Raw genomic sequence first — 15,332 nt, 5'->3', positions numbered from 1 at the left:
GTCCGCGTCCACAAGGCTGAGTGAGGGCTGACTGCCCTGCGCTCGGTGTGACGGCTCCCTGGGGAAGGGCAGAGCCTGCATGTGATTCAGGTGGGGAGGAAGAGGGAGATGCTCACTTGGGCAGAAGGGAGGGCGGCGCTTCACAGTGTGGAGCGAAGCCAGGAGGCTCAAGGCAGCTGCAGTGTGGCTGGACCCAGCCTCGGGCCGGGGTGCAGTGTGGCTGGACCCAGCCTCGGGCCGGGGTGCAGTGTGGCTGGACCCAGCCTCGGGCCGGGGTGCAGTGTGGCTGGACCCAGCCTCGGGCCGGGGTGCAGTGTGGCTGGACCCAGCCTCGGGCCGGGGTGCAGTGTGGCTGGACCCAGCCTCGGGCCGGGGTGCAGTGTGGCTGGACCCAGCCTCGGGCCGGGGTGCAGTGTGGCTGGACACAGCCTCGGGGCGGGGGCCAGAGGTTTGCAGGGGTGAGCGGGGGTCCCATGGCAGGTGTGAGCACTCGTGGCCACGGGAACCAGCCAGGGGCTGTTGGAGGTGTCCAGGGAGGATGGGGACAAACTGGAACGAGGGGGCTGCTGGGAAAGGGGAGCACCAGGCCGGGCTTCAGGTGGAGCGCGCAGGCCGGCGGGGGGCTAGGTGGAGGGGTGGGGCAGAGACGCTCTGCCCCATGCAGCCCCCACAGGAGCCCCTTTCTGAGCCCAGGGCTCCACAGACTTCCGGAAACGAGAGTCTCATAGGAAGAGTCCACACTCTCTTTAGCGAGGGCGGGTGGGGAAAGACCATCTCACACTTAGACACCATCCAGCCGTCCCAGCCGTTTCAGCCCCAGGGACTGGTTTCGTGGGAGACAGTTTTTCCACGGACTGGCTGGGTGGAGGCTGGTCGCGGGATGAAACCGTTTCCACCTCAGATCATCAGGTGTTCAATTCTCGCAAGGAGCACGCGGCCTAGATCCTTGGAATGCGCTGATCGCAATAGGGTTCGCGCTCCTGTGAGACTGGAATGCAGCTGCTGATGGGACGGGAGGCGGGGCTCAGGTGGGAGTGCCAGTGGCAGCGGCGACTGTAAATGCAGATGGAGTTTGGTCGCCGCCCACCCGCCCCCTCCCACTTCCTGCCCTGCAGCCTGGTTCCTAACAGGCCCCGCAGCCTTCCTGGTCCCTGGCCCCAGGGCTGGGGACCCTGCGTTAAGGGCTTGATGGTGCTCGTTCTGCAGAACCTGGATCGAGAGTCTGTCCCGGTATGCCATGAATAACTGGCTGCGCTCCGCAGAGATAGGACAGGAGATCCAGGAGGCGTGGATTGTGCAGAACGCCGTGGTCTACGTCCTGAACCACAACCACCACCTGATCCTGGCCGGGCGGCAGAAGGAGCTGGTGGACGCCCTGTACCACCTCCTGAGCATCGTCAAGGCCACAGGCCACAGTGGGTGCGTGTGGGCTGTGCTGCGTTCACGCAAGGAGGGGCTTCTTCCCTTGGGAGACCCCAGAGCAAAGGCAGGCAGCTGCGCTCCATGGCCCTCTGTGTCCCAGCAGAGGAGGGTCGTGGGCACCCGTGCATCTCAGGCCTCTTACCGTGACCTGAGGACTCCGCACATGGGATCGGGGCGTGGCCTGCGGGGGCCAAGGTTCCCTCTGACAAGTGTGTCTCCCAGGGACCCCGTGATGCTGGTGACGCTCTGCAACACCTTGGCGCGAGGCCTGATCATCAGCTGGATTCCAGTCCAGGCTGCCGAGAAGTCCAGGAAATTCATGCGAGCAAACGCGTTTCACAGCCCACTGGACGCAGGAGCCACTTCCGAGATCAAAACAGCGGTGGAGGTACCACCTCCATGATGCCGAGAGAGAGAGAGAGAGAGGAGAGAGGAGAGAGAGAGAGAAGAGGAGAGAGGTGAAAGAGGAGAGAGAGAGGAGAGGAGAGAGAGGAGAGAGGAGAGAGAGAGAGAGGAGAGGAGAGAGGTGAAAGAGGAGAGAGAGAGGTGAAGAGAGAGAGAGGAGAGGAGAGAGAGGTGAAGAGAGAGAGAGGAGAGGAGAGAGAGGTGAAGAGAGAGAGGAGAGAGGAGAGAGAGAGGAGACGAGAGAGAGAGGTGAAGAGAGAGAGGAGAGGAGAGAGGGAGGTGAGGGAGAGGTGAGCAGAGAGAGGAGAGAGGAGAGGAGAGAGGCGAGAGAAGCAGAGAGAGAAGAGAGGAGAAGCGAGAGAGAGGAGAAGAGACAGGAGAAAGGAGAGAGGAGAGAGAGAGGAGGAGAGAGGAGAGAGGAGAAGAGAGATAGAGGAGAGGGGAGAGAGAGAGAGGAAAGGACAGGAGAGAGAAGAGAGGAGAGAGAGAGAGATGTGGGGGTGGGGGGGTGGGGGTGGAGGGAGAGAGCAGGGAGGCAGCTGACCTGAGACAGAGCCCTGCAGACCTGGAGCTGGAGGCTGGGGCTGAGCTTCTGAAGGCTCCTGGAAAGGCCCTGGGAGAGCAAACTGCCTTCAGTGGAGGCGACAGACGTGAGAACAATTTAGGAAGTAAAACATCAGGGGCTCCAGTTACTGGGAAATAAGGCCAGGGCTGGAGAGAGGAAAACAAGACCGGTGGGTAGATGTGGGACCTCCCCTCAGGGCGGGCTCCAGGCCTAGAGGAGAGTGGAAATAGAACCAGAAATGGCGGATTGGAACGGCGAGAAACAGGGACCGTCCCACCCGCACATGCAGCCGTCCCAGTAAAATGCAGCAGACCCAGTGTGTGGGACGATCCTGGTGGCCTAGGCCGATCATTTATCCCATGGAATGTGGATTTTGTTGTAATCCAAAAGGAAGGGAAAAGAAATAGTGTTCTTGTTCACGGATGCTGCAGAAGTGTTTGATGAGCCATTGCCCATTTCTAACTCAGAAGAGCCTCAAAGAACCCGAGAGAAAGCCGGTTTCCTAATGAGTCAAGGGAGTCTGTGGGGAACCTCCTGCAGCCTGTGTGTGGAGAACCCGCGGTGGGGCGGGGGCAGGGAGGCCTTGAGTGTCTCCGCAGGGGCACAGGGTCGGGGAGCTGTCCCCACCCTTGCTGAAGACTTTGTGCTAAAGCTCATCCTGCATGACCCTTTCTGGGCTGTGGATAAAACCGCGGGCTGGAGAGTCTTGAGCCTGCGGCCCGGCACTCACAACACTCACAGTCAGCTGCGCCAGGCCAGAGCCAGAGAGGGCCCTGGTGCTCCCAGCTCCCAGTGGGGACGGCTGGCCCTGGGCAGTCAGTGTGGGCCGGCCAGGAGCACCGGCTGTGGCATCAGGTGCAGGTCGTTCTTCTGAGAAGGGACAAGGGGCCGGCTCCGGGGACCTACAGGGATCAGGCTGGAGGCTGTAGAGGGGAGGGCGCCGTGGGCGGCTCAGGCAGCTGTGGGTGCAGCTGAGCCTGCTGTGGGCCCCGGGAGGCAGCTGGGGGGTGCAGAGGAGCTTCCCTCTTAGATGTGATGATGCCTGGATCCAGATGCTGAGAGGAAATGCCAGCACCGACCTGGCAGCCTGGGAACACGGAGTGAATGGCGGAGAGTATGAGGAAGCCGGCTTGGGCAGTGCCTGGACTGGGCATGTGCACGACCCCACGGGGAGTCAGGTGGTGAACAGGGGAGTGAGTGCTCCCCAAACACATTCCGATGGGATGTCTGTGTGGAACTTGACAAATGTTTGGAAGTTTATCCAGAAGGAAGGATAGAGGGGAGGAAAGGGAAGGATGCTGCCCAGTAGGTGTCTGTGCTACCAAGACGTTTTGCAAGGAGCAGGTGTTCACAAGACAGCGAGAGATGGGACATCCCTGGGTTAGCAAGAGGTCACTCCTGGTGGCCAGTGCTTCCTGCATCGGGCGAGGCTCTGAACAAGGACTCACCGATCCTCACGACGACCCATAGACTGGGTTTCATTTCTACATAGAGATGAGGAAACTGAGGCGCACAGCATGAAGAAACTCACCTGGTCACACGGCCAGCAAGACAGGGAGCTGGGGCGCAGCCCAGGGGCTCAGGGCAGCAGCCCACATGCCCATCACTGCAGGCAAAGCACGTGGCAGATTTCACGCCCCCACTTTCGGGGCTCCGTCCTTGCTGCCCCACCCCCAACCGATACCAGCTGCAGTGGGGGAGGGGTGCTGGCTCAGCTGCTCCTTCCTGCGGGGTCCCAGGCCCATGCCGTGGGGACAGCTCAGGAGTGAGGGCCGGGGCACACTGGAGGCCAGGTGGCAGCTGCATCCTCGGCGTCTGGGGGTGGGGCTTCATCTGCTGGGTTTGTGGTGCAGCCCCTGGTGGGCCTGAGGTCTCGTGTTTAAGGCCCTTCACGGGCTGGATCAGTAGCAGGCTCCATCCATCTTTTAATGGTTTGGATCTTGGCTCAAGGTCCCCTGTTTAGAATTCAGGTTTCGTGACCGAGAACACGTCTGTCCTAGGTCTGCGAGTTTGCCCTGAACCTGACCAACGGGAGTGCGCCCGAGGAGACGGTGCCCACCAGCACCCGGCAGCAGCTTATCGCCACCTGGGTCAAGGCCAAGCAGCTGCTGCAGCAGCAGATTGGGCCACGGCTGGGCACCGAGGAGCAGGTGGGCGCCTCTGCCCACATCTGGGCTCTGACCGAGGCCCTGTGGACATAGAGATCTGAGACAGCCGGGGGTGGTGGGGCCCCCGGGACCACTTAGCTCCAGATGGAGTCATCACGGACGGCCTGGGCACTCCCTTTTCCCACTGAGCTCACCGCCACTGGCTGCCCTTGAGTGTGGCACGGGGCCTCCTCTGCCCACCCGTCCACGGGGTCTGTGAGCTGCTGGGCCTGTGGGGGTGCTGCGCTCTCCCAAGGAGGAGTGGGCCCAGGGCCGGCCCCATGAGCTCCTGGAAAGCCAGATGGAGGAGAGGCCTTGGAGCCTGGCCAGGAGCCAGGGCCTAGTGGGGCCCAGGGAGGTGGGGAGGGTCCAGGTGTTGACCTGCCTGCCCCAGCAGCCACCATGTCAGGCCCACTGGTCCTTCCCTCCTCGGGGGTCACCCAGCCTTTAGACAAGGCTGCCTCACACATGGGGGCCACACGGACTTGGGGCTCCTCGTTGTATGAGAAGATGTCCTGCAGGTCAAGAGTTACAAAAACAGCCTTAGGTATAAACACTCCCAATTTTGTGGTCTGATTATTGCCATAAAACTAATACCTTGCAGTGTTAAATTCACGCATATTCCAGACTCCCCCCGCAAGCTTGGGCTGATACACTCAGGGCATCCTCCCCACCAGGGCACCAATGAGGATGTCAGCTCGGTGACCAGAGTCCTCGTTGCCTTGGAAATGTACTCATGCAACGGGCTGGGCCTCATGGACTTCACTGTCCCCTCCCTGGCCCAGGTAGGTGTCCCCAGGGGTCCCGGGAGGCCAGGGGCCAAGAGGCGAGGACGCCGAGGCTCTTGCCCTAGGTGGCTGGAACTCGAGCCCCATCGTGCATGCTCACCCCCACTCTGCCCCGCTCTCCCCCACCTCCCAACGAGCTGCGCCCCCTCGACGCACTTCCTTCAGCTCCGTGCTCGGAGCATCCCTGTCTCCCGGTGTGAGGCAAACGCTGTCTGAGCCGACCCTCCATTCCCACCCAACCCTGAGCCGCTCGGGGGCAGCCAAGGGCTGCACACGCCAGTCCCGTGTCCAGGACACCCTGTGGGGTGTGGGAGCTACAAGGACATCAGGGGCCCTCACAGGCATGGACGTGGCAGCTCAGCTTTTGTGGCACGGTGGCCCTTCACAGGCCACGCCTCTGCTTAGGATCACATGCGCTGCGTGGTCCGTGGGGGCTGCAGGCCGTGGGAAGGTCGTTGTCGCTAACACGGTGCCCCTTCTCTTGCCACCCACCGGAAGTTGGTGAAAATGGCTTCCGAGTGCAACTGGTCGGACCCCCTGGTGGAGCTGCAGACCCTGACGCGGCTGACCCACTTCGCCCATGCAGCGCGTGACCATGAGACCACCATGGCCTGCGCTCACAGGGCTCTGGAGATGGGCATCAAGTACCTGAAGAAATTTGGGCCGTAAGTAACCCTCATGACTGGACAAATTCCCCCAAAACGGGCAGGGAGCGCGGGCCTGGGCCGCGATCACAGATCAGGGCGCATGTGAGCGCTCCACCAGGTCTCCAGGCCCAGTCCAGAAAGCTTCCCACAGGCCTCAGCCATGTGCACAGGCAGCCTCCGTCCTGCCGGCCCCGTGCCCTCATGGACAAGTCAGCAGTGGCCCCGTGGAAAGCTGGTCAGGAAGGATTCTGAAGTCACGTGGGCCTCAGCAGGAGGGGTGTGTGGCCTGCTGGCCGCATGTGCATTGTAGGCACAGAAAGGGGGGGCCTCAGCCTTCAGAGGCTGGGACAAAGGGCCACAGACCGGGGGGCTCCCACCCCAGATGGTTCCTGCTCACAGTTCCGGAGGCTGGAAGTCCCATCGAGGTGTGGCAGATTCGGCGTCTGCGAGGGCCCCTTCCTGTCTCACAGACGGCGCCTCCCGCTGTGTCCTCACATGCGGGAAGGGGCAGGGCTCTCTGGGGTCCCTTTCATAAGGGACTAACCCTGTTTGTGAGGGCTCCATCCCCATGATCCAACCCCCCTCAAAGGCCATCAAAGGCCACCCCAACACCATCACTGTGGGGGTGAGGATCGCCCAGCATGGGAATTTTGAGGGGACACGGACACTCCGCCCATGGCAGGTCGAAGGAAATTTTGAGGGGATAGGGACATTCAGCAGGTAGACAGCTGCCATTTCTAACGACATACAGCTTTGAAGTAATTTTGAATAGACAGATATGCACGCTAATTAAATTTGAAAATAAATAAGGGTAATTTCAATGAAAGAAAATGGTCTCTGACTTGGGTCCCTCGCTCACTCTCCAGAGTCAGCCATGCCGCCAGGCCCCCGTCGTCAGCATAGCTGGACACAGAACATTCTCATTCTTTAATTTTCACGGATCTCACTTTTAGTGGCTTACTGTGTTCCATCCAGTTGAGCAATTGTTATCATCCCTAATCTTTCCCCAATTTTTGAATATGAGGCTGTTTTCCATCAGTTGCTATTGTAAATGTTTCTGCAGTAAAGGTTGTTTTCCTTGAGGTTCTTTTTGGCTAATTTCCTGGGTCTAATAATCCTGGAAGATGAAACCACTGACCCAAGGCTGTAACGATGTTTTCTGTGGCCAAATGGCCAGCATGGGCAGCACCTGCCGGAGGCAAGGAGCGCCCCAGGCCCACGTCCCATCTTCCCACAGCCCTGCCCACCAGGACGGCTCCAGGGCCTGTGTCGGCCACACCTGTGGGGATGTGAGGCCAACATAGGAACGTGCCAAGATGCCTTTCACGTCGGCAACTTCCACGTGTCCGGGGTCTCCTGGGTGCTCAGAGGCACAAGCAGGCCAGTGCTCAGGACCGGATACCATGTACCAGGCCCCCCATTCACTCAGTGCCCAGCACGGGGCATCACGCGCCAGGACCCCGTTCACTCTTCTCAGTGCCCAGCACGGGGCATCACGCGCCAGGACCCCGTTCACTCTTCTCAGTGCCCAGCACGGGGCATCACGCGCCAGGACCCCGTTCACTCTTCTCAGTGCCCAGCACGGGGCATCACGCGCCAGGACCCCGTTCACTCTTCTCAGTGCCCAGGACGGGGCATCACGCGCCAGGACCCCGTTCACTCTTCTCAGTGCCCAGGACGGGGCATCACGCGCCAGGACCCCGTTCACTCTTCTCATTGCCCAGGACTGGGCATCACGCACCAGGACCCCATTCACTCTTCTCAGTGCCCAGGACGGGGCATCACGCACCAGGATCCCGTTCACTCTTCTCAGTGCCCAGGAAGGGGCATCACGCACCAGGACCCCGTTCACTCTTCTCAGTGCCCAGCACGGGGCATCACGCGCCAGGACCCCGTTCACTCTTCTCAGTGCCCAGGACGGGGCATCACGCGCCAGGACCCCGTTCACTCTTCTCAGTGCCCAGGACGCGGCATCACGCGCCAGGACCCCGTTCACTCTTCTCAGTGCCCAGGAAGGGGCATCACGCGCCAGGACCCCGTTCACTCTTCTCAGTGCCCAGGACGGGGCATCACGCGCCAGGACCCCGTTCACTCTTCTCAGTGCCCAGGACGGGGCATCACGCGCCAGGACCCCGTTCACTCTTCTCAGTGCCCAGGACGGGGCATCACGCGCCAGGACCCCGTTCACTCTTCTCAGTGCCCAGGACGGGGCATCACGCGCCAGGACCCCGTTCACTCTTCTCAGTGCCCAGGACGGGGCATCACACGCCAGGACCCCGTTCACTCTTCTCAGTGCCCAGGACGGGGCATCACGCGCCAGGACCCCGTTCACTCTTCTCAGTGCCCAGGACGGGGCATCACGCGCCAGGACCCCGTTCACTCTTCTCAGTGCCCAGGACGGGGCATCACGCGCCAGGACCCCGTTCACTCTTCTCAGTGCCCAGGATGGGGCATCATGCGCCAGGACCCCGTTCACTCTTCTCAGTGCCCAGGATGGGGCATCATGCGCCAGGACCCCGTTCACTCTTCTCAGTGCCCAGGATGGGGCATCACGCGCCAGGACCCCGTTCACTCTTCTCGGTTGGCAAGCACTACTGTTCCCAGGCTCTAGAGCAGGAAATGGGCAGGCAGAGGCCAAGTTGCTTCTGAGGCCACCCAGCTGGGGTGAGTGGCAGAGCTGGGACTGAACCCAGGCGATGGGCTATAAGCACTGCCTTGGCAGGGGTGAGACTGCGAGTGCTCAGGATGCTGCGAGCCCTGCCAGGAGCCGTGCACCTGGGACCCTGCCCTGCTGGCCTGGCACTGCCATGTGTGGTGCCCCACGTTCACCAGGGGGGCTAGAGGGAGAGCGTGGCAGCAAAGGGCCGGAGCAGAGTTGGTCTGGAGCCCAGTCCCGCTGTTTTCTCTTTGCCAACATCGACGGGCTTTTCACTGCAAATGATCTTTCTTCCAAAACAGTATGGACAGGATTCCATGCCAGGCCCCCCTCTTTGGCATCCCTCTGTTGGAGGCTAGAGGTTACATTTTCTCTGCAGCCTGTAATAAAAATCAATTTGCTTCCAAAAGGAAAACTCACCTGCTTTGATGTCCCTCCCTAGCCTTCCTGTGCAGGTGGGGCCGGGGGTGCATCCCCAGCCCTGCAGCTCTGGCATAAGCAGGAGATGCCTGCCACCCACCCTGGCCCCTCAGGCCCTGGATGTGCTGAGGCTGAAAATACATCTGCCTGGCTCTGGACATGCTGAGATACCAGGCCAGGATCAGAGGTGTCTCTGGAAGTCTCTGTCTGACACCAGGCCGAGATCAGAGGAGCAGGAAATAGAACTGCCCCAACCTTCTCAGCAGCCACCACTTGAAGCAAAAAGAAAATAGAACGTTCCACGTGGAGGTAATTGTCAGCCTGGAATTCAAGCTCACCCAAACCATCAGTCACATATCAGGTCAAAATAAGCCATTTTAGACAAAAGGACCCAGAGAGTGTACTTCCCATACACCATTTTTAGAAAGTTTCTTGAGGATATGATCCAGAAAAACAAGGAAGTAAACCAAAAAAAAAAAAAAAGGAAAGATATGTGGGATGCTAGAAATAACAGATGCAACCTAGAAAGGTAGTCAAGAGCTGTCCCCAGATGGACGCTGTGCGGAGAAAGCTGTCTGACTGCATTGGGTGGCTCAGGAGGACCCTGGGGAGGGCGGGGAGACAGAGTCCCTCATAGGACGGGTGGGGACAGTTCAGAGGGGTACACCAGTTAGAGAGTCCGGGAAACCAAGTCATTTACAGCCGGACTCTCCAGTGAGAAACATGGTGTTCACTGATACTCCACTTTTAGGATTAACTTGTTGACAAAGAAAGAAGCATTTGGACAAAAGGAAAGGATTGATTTTGACAATACAAAAGTGAAGGAAAAGCGCAGGTAACATATGCTGGTAGAGCAGGAAGGACGAGCTAAGGGAAGTGTGGGTGTTGTGGTCCTCACTGGGAAGGTGAGTCACCAGGGTCACAGTGGGGACCAGAAGATGAGAGGCTGGCGTGACGTCGTAGGTGCCAAGGTGATAGGTGGGGATTAAGTGTCATGCGGTCACTGGCCACACAAGTCAGTTGGAAGGGGCTGCAGGGGGTCTGAGTGAGCTGAACTGCATTCATCCTCGTAAGGAGCCTGTAGGTCGAGGCTGCAGCAAGCCGTGATTGTGCCACTGCACTCCAGCCTGGGTGACACAGCGAGACTCTGTCTCCAAACAAAACAGAACAAACATTATTTCTAAGAGAAATAAACTACAAAGACAGCGTCATAGAGGTGAGGGTGCAGAGTGCTGCTGCATAAAGCCTCCTCATAACTGAGTTACAATTACTTCCCCAAGTGTGGAGGGCACAGCAGCACACAACAGGAGGATGTGTGGGCTGGGCGCCCTGGCTGTGCCACTGCTGTGTAAATTGACTTAAAAATCATTTTTTCTGTTAAATTAGCTAAAGCTGTAAATTTATACATATGGTGACAGGGAAAAGGAGAAGTCATATGAGACTGGAAAAATTGGATTTCCACGTTAGGACTTTGGAAAGTCCTTTGTGGACCATTGCTGTCCTCTAGTGGCACTTGGTGTCATTGCACCCAGCAGGAGCCCCTCTGCCCTGGGCGCAGTGTTGGCGCCTTTCCACCAACCACAGGCGGGTGCTCCTGTGTGCAGGCAGCCTGGGTGCCAGGAGACTGGAGAGACCCCGCAGGCGTGCTGCTCAGCAGGAGATGATGTGGTCACCTCGCTGGTCACTGTCAGAGCCACAGGCCCTTCCCCAGTCCAGCAGGACCCATGCCCACATCCAGCAGACGACCAGCCTTTGTAAGAGATACTTTAAAAAGTTTACACATATTTCAGTTCTTCATTCTAATTTCTTTCCGTTTTGAAAATTATGTGTAGAAACTCTAGCATGGAATTTGCCACAGAGTAGCTTTTATGATAGCATTTTACACTAATAGCAAAAATGGCTTTCTGTTCTTGGTGAAAAGTACAGCAGTTACGAATGAGTTCATATTCTCAATTGTGACTGTGTGGTTGCCAAATCAGTTTCGCATTTATGCTATTAGTGTCAAGGAATATATATTATACATTTCATGTAGATTATTAAAATACACACAAAATGGGTAAAGAACAATAGTCTAAGAGGGTCATTTGGACCTTCCAACTCAGCTCAACATTTTTATTTAACGTAATCACCAACAGTGATTTTATATATATTCATATATCATATATTTATTATGTATAATATATTTATATTTAATGTTGTTAATAATATAAATTTAAAAGTCACCTAGTTCTGGCCTTGAAAGCATAATGGGTATCGTACTCTTGTGCTGTGAAAAAGAAAAACTGTAAAACTTGAAAATATACATGAGACAGTTGTTTTTAGCTGTTGGACAGCAGGCAGTACCAGGCAGCCATTCTTGCTAGAAGGAAATATCGGAAGTGGGCTCCGCATTCTGCCTAAGGGAGCTTCACATGCTGCAGCCTGGAGAGCGGGCCCAGATGGAAGAGTCGTGGGGAGAAACGGGTCAGGGCTTGGGGCTGTAGCAGCTGAGGTGTCCAGGATGTGACGCGGCAGGTGGGGTGGGGCCCTCGTTCTGTGGAGCCACCCATGAGTCTGTGCCTGTCTGGTGGTAAACTGTGTGCACAGGGCTAGATTCCAGGCCTGGCAGAAAACAGGCATGGAGGGGTCTGTATGCTGACAAGATGCCAGAGGCCATCCTGTGCTAGAGAAGTTGGAGCTGTGGCCAGCTCACACTGGGGCGTAACTCACTGAACTCCAGGCATTCAGAAAGACACACCTTAGCAATGGGGTGAGAGAAGTTGGAGCTGTGGCCAGCTCACACTGGGGCGTAACTCACTGAACTCCAGGCATTCAGAAAGACACACCTTAGCAATGGGGTGAGAGAAGTTGGAGCTGTGGCCAGCTCACACTGGGGCGTAACTCACTGAACTCCAGGCATTCAGAAAGACACACCTTAGCAACGGGGTGAGTGCAGACTCACCCCAACAAAGCCTAAACCACATCTCAGTAGGATGAAGCTGAGCCACCAGTAATGAACTGCCTGTCAGAACAAAACCCCACACTCTTTAAAGGAAGCGGACACAATCCACACTTTCAGCAGCAGAGCCCTCACGACGTCCAGCATAAAGTAAGAAATTACTAGATGTGCGCAAAAGCAAGAAAATGTGGCTCATAATCAGGAAGAAAAGAGTAGAATAGAAAAAACAGCCAACGGACCCAGCTGTGGTGTATGTTGACATGAGCAGACGAGGAGTTGAAAACAGCTACTGTCAATATAATCAGATTTTCAATGGAAATAACCAGTGTACAGACAGGAATTTCAATAAAGAATGGAACCGATAATAAAATCACTGAATGGAATTCCTAGAAATGAAAAATAAAGTGTCTGAAATGGAAACGCCACTGGAAGAGCGTTATCATCAGGCTGGACACTGAAGAATGATCAGTAACTTCGAATCCAGGCCAGTGGACTATGAAAACCAAAGCACAGGGAGAAAAACGGAGAAACTAAATGAACAGAGCTTTCCATCTGTGACCTGTGGGGCCATAGCAGGGGGTCTAACCTGAGTGTAACTGGAGTCTCAGGAGGACAGAGGCAGCAGGGGGAGCCCAAAATACACACGTTTGAAAACATAATGGCTGAAAATTTTACAAGTTGAATTAAAAATATCAGCCTGGAGATCCAAGACTTTCAAGGAATCCCAAGTGGGATAAACGCAAAGAAAACCACACCTGGCTCCATCGTGGGGGAATTGTAGTCACATTGCTGAAGACCAAAGACTGGGAGCAGATCCTGGAAAGGAGTTAACATGGGGACGGATTTGTGCATACGGGAAAACCAGGGCAAGAGCTGCTGCTGACTTCTCATCAGAAATGATGCAAACCAGAATACAAAGGATGACAGTTTTTAAGTGTTAAAAAAAGAAAACCTGTCAGTCTAGAATTCTATATCCGCCAGCAATAGTCCTCACAAATGAAGACAGAATCAAGACATTTTAAGATTAATAAAAGCTAAGAGGATCCATTCCCAGCGGATCCTCAGAAGAGGACATGCTAGAGGAGATGAAAAACACCAAAAATGGTAAATTTGGGGGTAAACATAAAAGACTTTTTTCCCTTTCAGTTCTTAAATTCTTCAAGAAACACTTGACCTTTTAAAGCAAAAATAGCATCCTATTGTGGGGTTTTTCATAAATATAGAGGCAAGATGCAGGGCAGTGGAAACACACAGGACGGGCTGAGAGGCAGCGATTCCGAGGGCCCTCGTGCCACACGTGACGTGGAGTAGGACTCAGGTGAGGTAGAGCCGTGGTTGGTGAAGGATGCACACTGCAATCCCTAGAGCAAATGCTAAGAAATGGAATAAAGCAAAGAGATGTAACTAAAAATCTAATAGAGGATATGAATTGGGATACTAAAAAATATTCCATTCATGCAAAAAAAGGGAGGAAAGGAACAAAGAACGTGTAAGTTAAAAGGAAAGCAAGGACCAAATGGTGGATTTGACCCATATCAGTCATTCCATTAAACGTAAACGAACCAACACTGCAGTTAAAATGCAGTTTATCTCACAGAACATAGGAGCAAGACCCAATGATAAAGTACGTACAGGAGACCCTCTTCAAATGTAAAGACACAGATACAGAACATAGGAGCAAGACCCAGTGATAAACTACGTATGGGAGACCCTCTTCAAATGTATAGACACAGATTGAAGATAAAAGGACGAGAGAGAGGCACTCTGCAAGTACCAACCACAAGAAAGCTGGTGTCCGGTTAAACGGCCCAGGCACGCGATCTGAGGTAGACGTTCCTCATGATAAAGGATTCAATCTTCAAGAAGACATAAAAATGCTAAATGTGTGTTCATCTAATAGCAGAGCTTGAAAATACAGGAAGTAAAACATGGATACGTCTACGATTCTAGCTGTAGATTTTAACATTCCTCTCTCAGCAGCTGACAGAACAAAGTAGGGGGGAAGTCACTGAGGCTACAGATGGAAGGAACAGACCTCACTCATTGGCATTTATGGAACACTCAACAACTGCATAACCCAGATCAAAATGTTTAGGACGGCAGTACCCAGGAAACTGAACTCTCCTTCCTGCCCTGCCTAGGTCGCCATGCCCGCCTTAGAAGGTGGTTTCAGCTTCAGACCACCGGCTTGCATTGGGCACTGCAGGCCCATGCAGGCCAAGGGGCAGCGCCTTCCTCCTTTGACTCCTTTGGGACAGAGGGGCAGAAGTGGCTGTCTGCTCCTGCAAGCAGGTTCCTGGCTCTGGGACCCTGGCCCATGAGGGGAGTCTACCCGTGAGCCAGCATCTTTCTCATAGAATAAATCCGGTGCCTCCTCTGAGCTGAGCCGCAAGGGCGTGCTCCCCCATCCGTGGCGGGAATCCTGCCTTAGTGTGTGTGGCGTTGCAGCCCCAGCCACGGCAGCCCTGGAGCAGCGAACCTCCAGGGATGAGGAGCCGTGGAGCTGATGCTGCTGTTGACGCCCAGGAGTGTGCACCTGGCCAAGCTCTGGGTGCAGAGTGGACCTTCTGGGGCCAGACTTCCATGTGGGCCTGGGCAGCAGGGCCCTTAGAGGGGAGAGGCCCCAAAAGAGGGGCTGGTTCTGTGGATCTGTTGCTGCACACGTCCCTCTAAAGATTAGTCATTAAAAAAAACAGTTAATGATTCTGCCCCATGGTTCTGGGGGCTGACTGGACACAGCCAGTTAGTTTTGGGTTGGGGTCTCTCATAAGGTTACTGTGAGAGTCAGCTGGGGAGACAGTCTTGAGGGTCCACTGGCTGGATGTCCCCACAGCCCACTCCCACCCTTGCCACGTGACTGTCAGCTCCGTGGTTGAGAGCATTCCCAGGGCGGCTGTCTCCGGCACCCAGGCCACACGTGGGCACTCCAGGCCTCAGAAGACCAGGGGCCCCTTGCCCTGCATCCCTGCAGTCTAGCAAGTCCCTGAAGCTGGCTCAGATTCGGGGAGGGCGGAGCCCTGTACACATGTGCTTGTGGGCTAGGAGGTGCCCCATCTTAGAATACCACCTGTGTAGTCCACAGTTCAAGACAGTGACCCAGGGAGGGAGGACCCAAGGTGGGCCACAGTGGCCTCCCTCCTCACTGGCCCTGTTCCTGCAGCGAGGAGTCCCGGCTGGTGGCAGAGATGCTGTGCACGGCCACGGCCATCCAGGGCAGGAGCATCATGGAAAACCTGAAGGGCCGGAAGCAGCTGCGACTGGTGGCAGCCAAGGCCTTCACGGAGAGCGCCAGGTGTGTGGCTCTAAAGGGGCTGGGGTGGGCTCTGTCCCTCCCCTGCCGTGCG

At 56.1% G+C, this 15,332-nt stretch overlaps 1 protein-coding gene across 1 annotated transcript in view; it reads left to right on the top strand.

Moving 5' to 3' along the window:
* Positions 1-15,332, top strand: part of CFAP46 (cilia and flagella associated protein 46) — a 215,699-nt gene that overhangs the window by 90,283 nt on the left and 110,084 nt on the right. The window contains exons 19-24 of the mRNA XM_055093516.1: positions 1,207-1,419; positions 1,645-1,810; positions 4,393-4,542; positions 5,217-5,324; positions 5,826-5,992; positions 15,149-15,280. Coding sequence (XP_054949491.1) covers positions 1,207-1,419; positions 1,645-1,810; positions 4,393-4,542; positions 5,217-5,324; positions 5,826-5,992; positions 15,149-15,280 — 936 coding nt within the window. The remainder of the gene's footprint in view (positions 1-1,206; positions 1,420-1,644; positions 1,811-4,392; positions 4,543-5,216; positions 5,325-5,825; positions 5,993-15,148; positions 15,281-15,332) is intronic.

This window comes from Pan paniscus, chromosome 8 (genome assembly GCF_029289425.2).
Source record: "Pan paniscus chromosome 8, NHGRI_mPanPan1-v2.0_pri, whole genome shotgun sequence".
Lineage (NCBI taxonomy): Eukaryota > Metazoa > Chordata > Mammalia > Primates > Hominidae > Pan > Pan paniscus.
The sequence above is the reverse complement of the archived record's forward strand: the minus strand, read 5'-3'. Positions and strand labels throughout refer to the sequence as shown.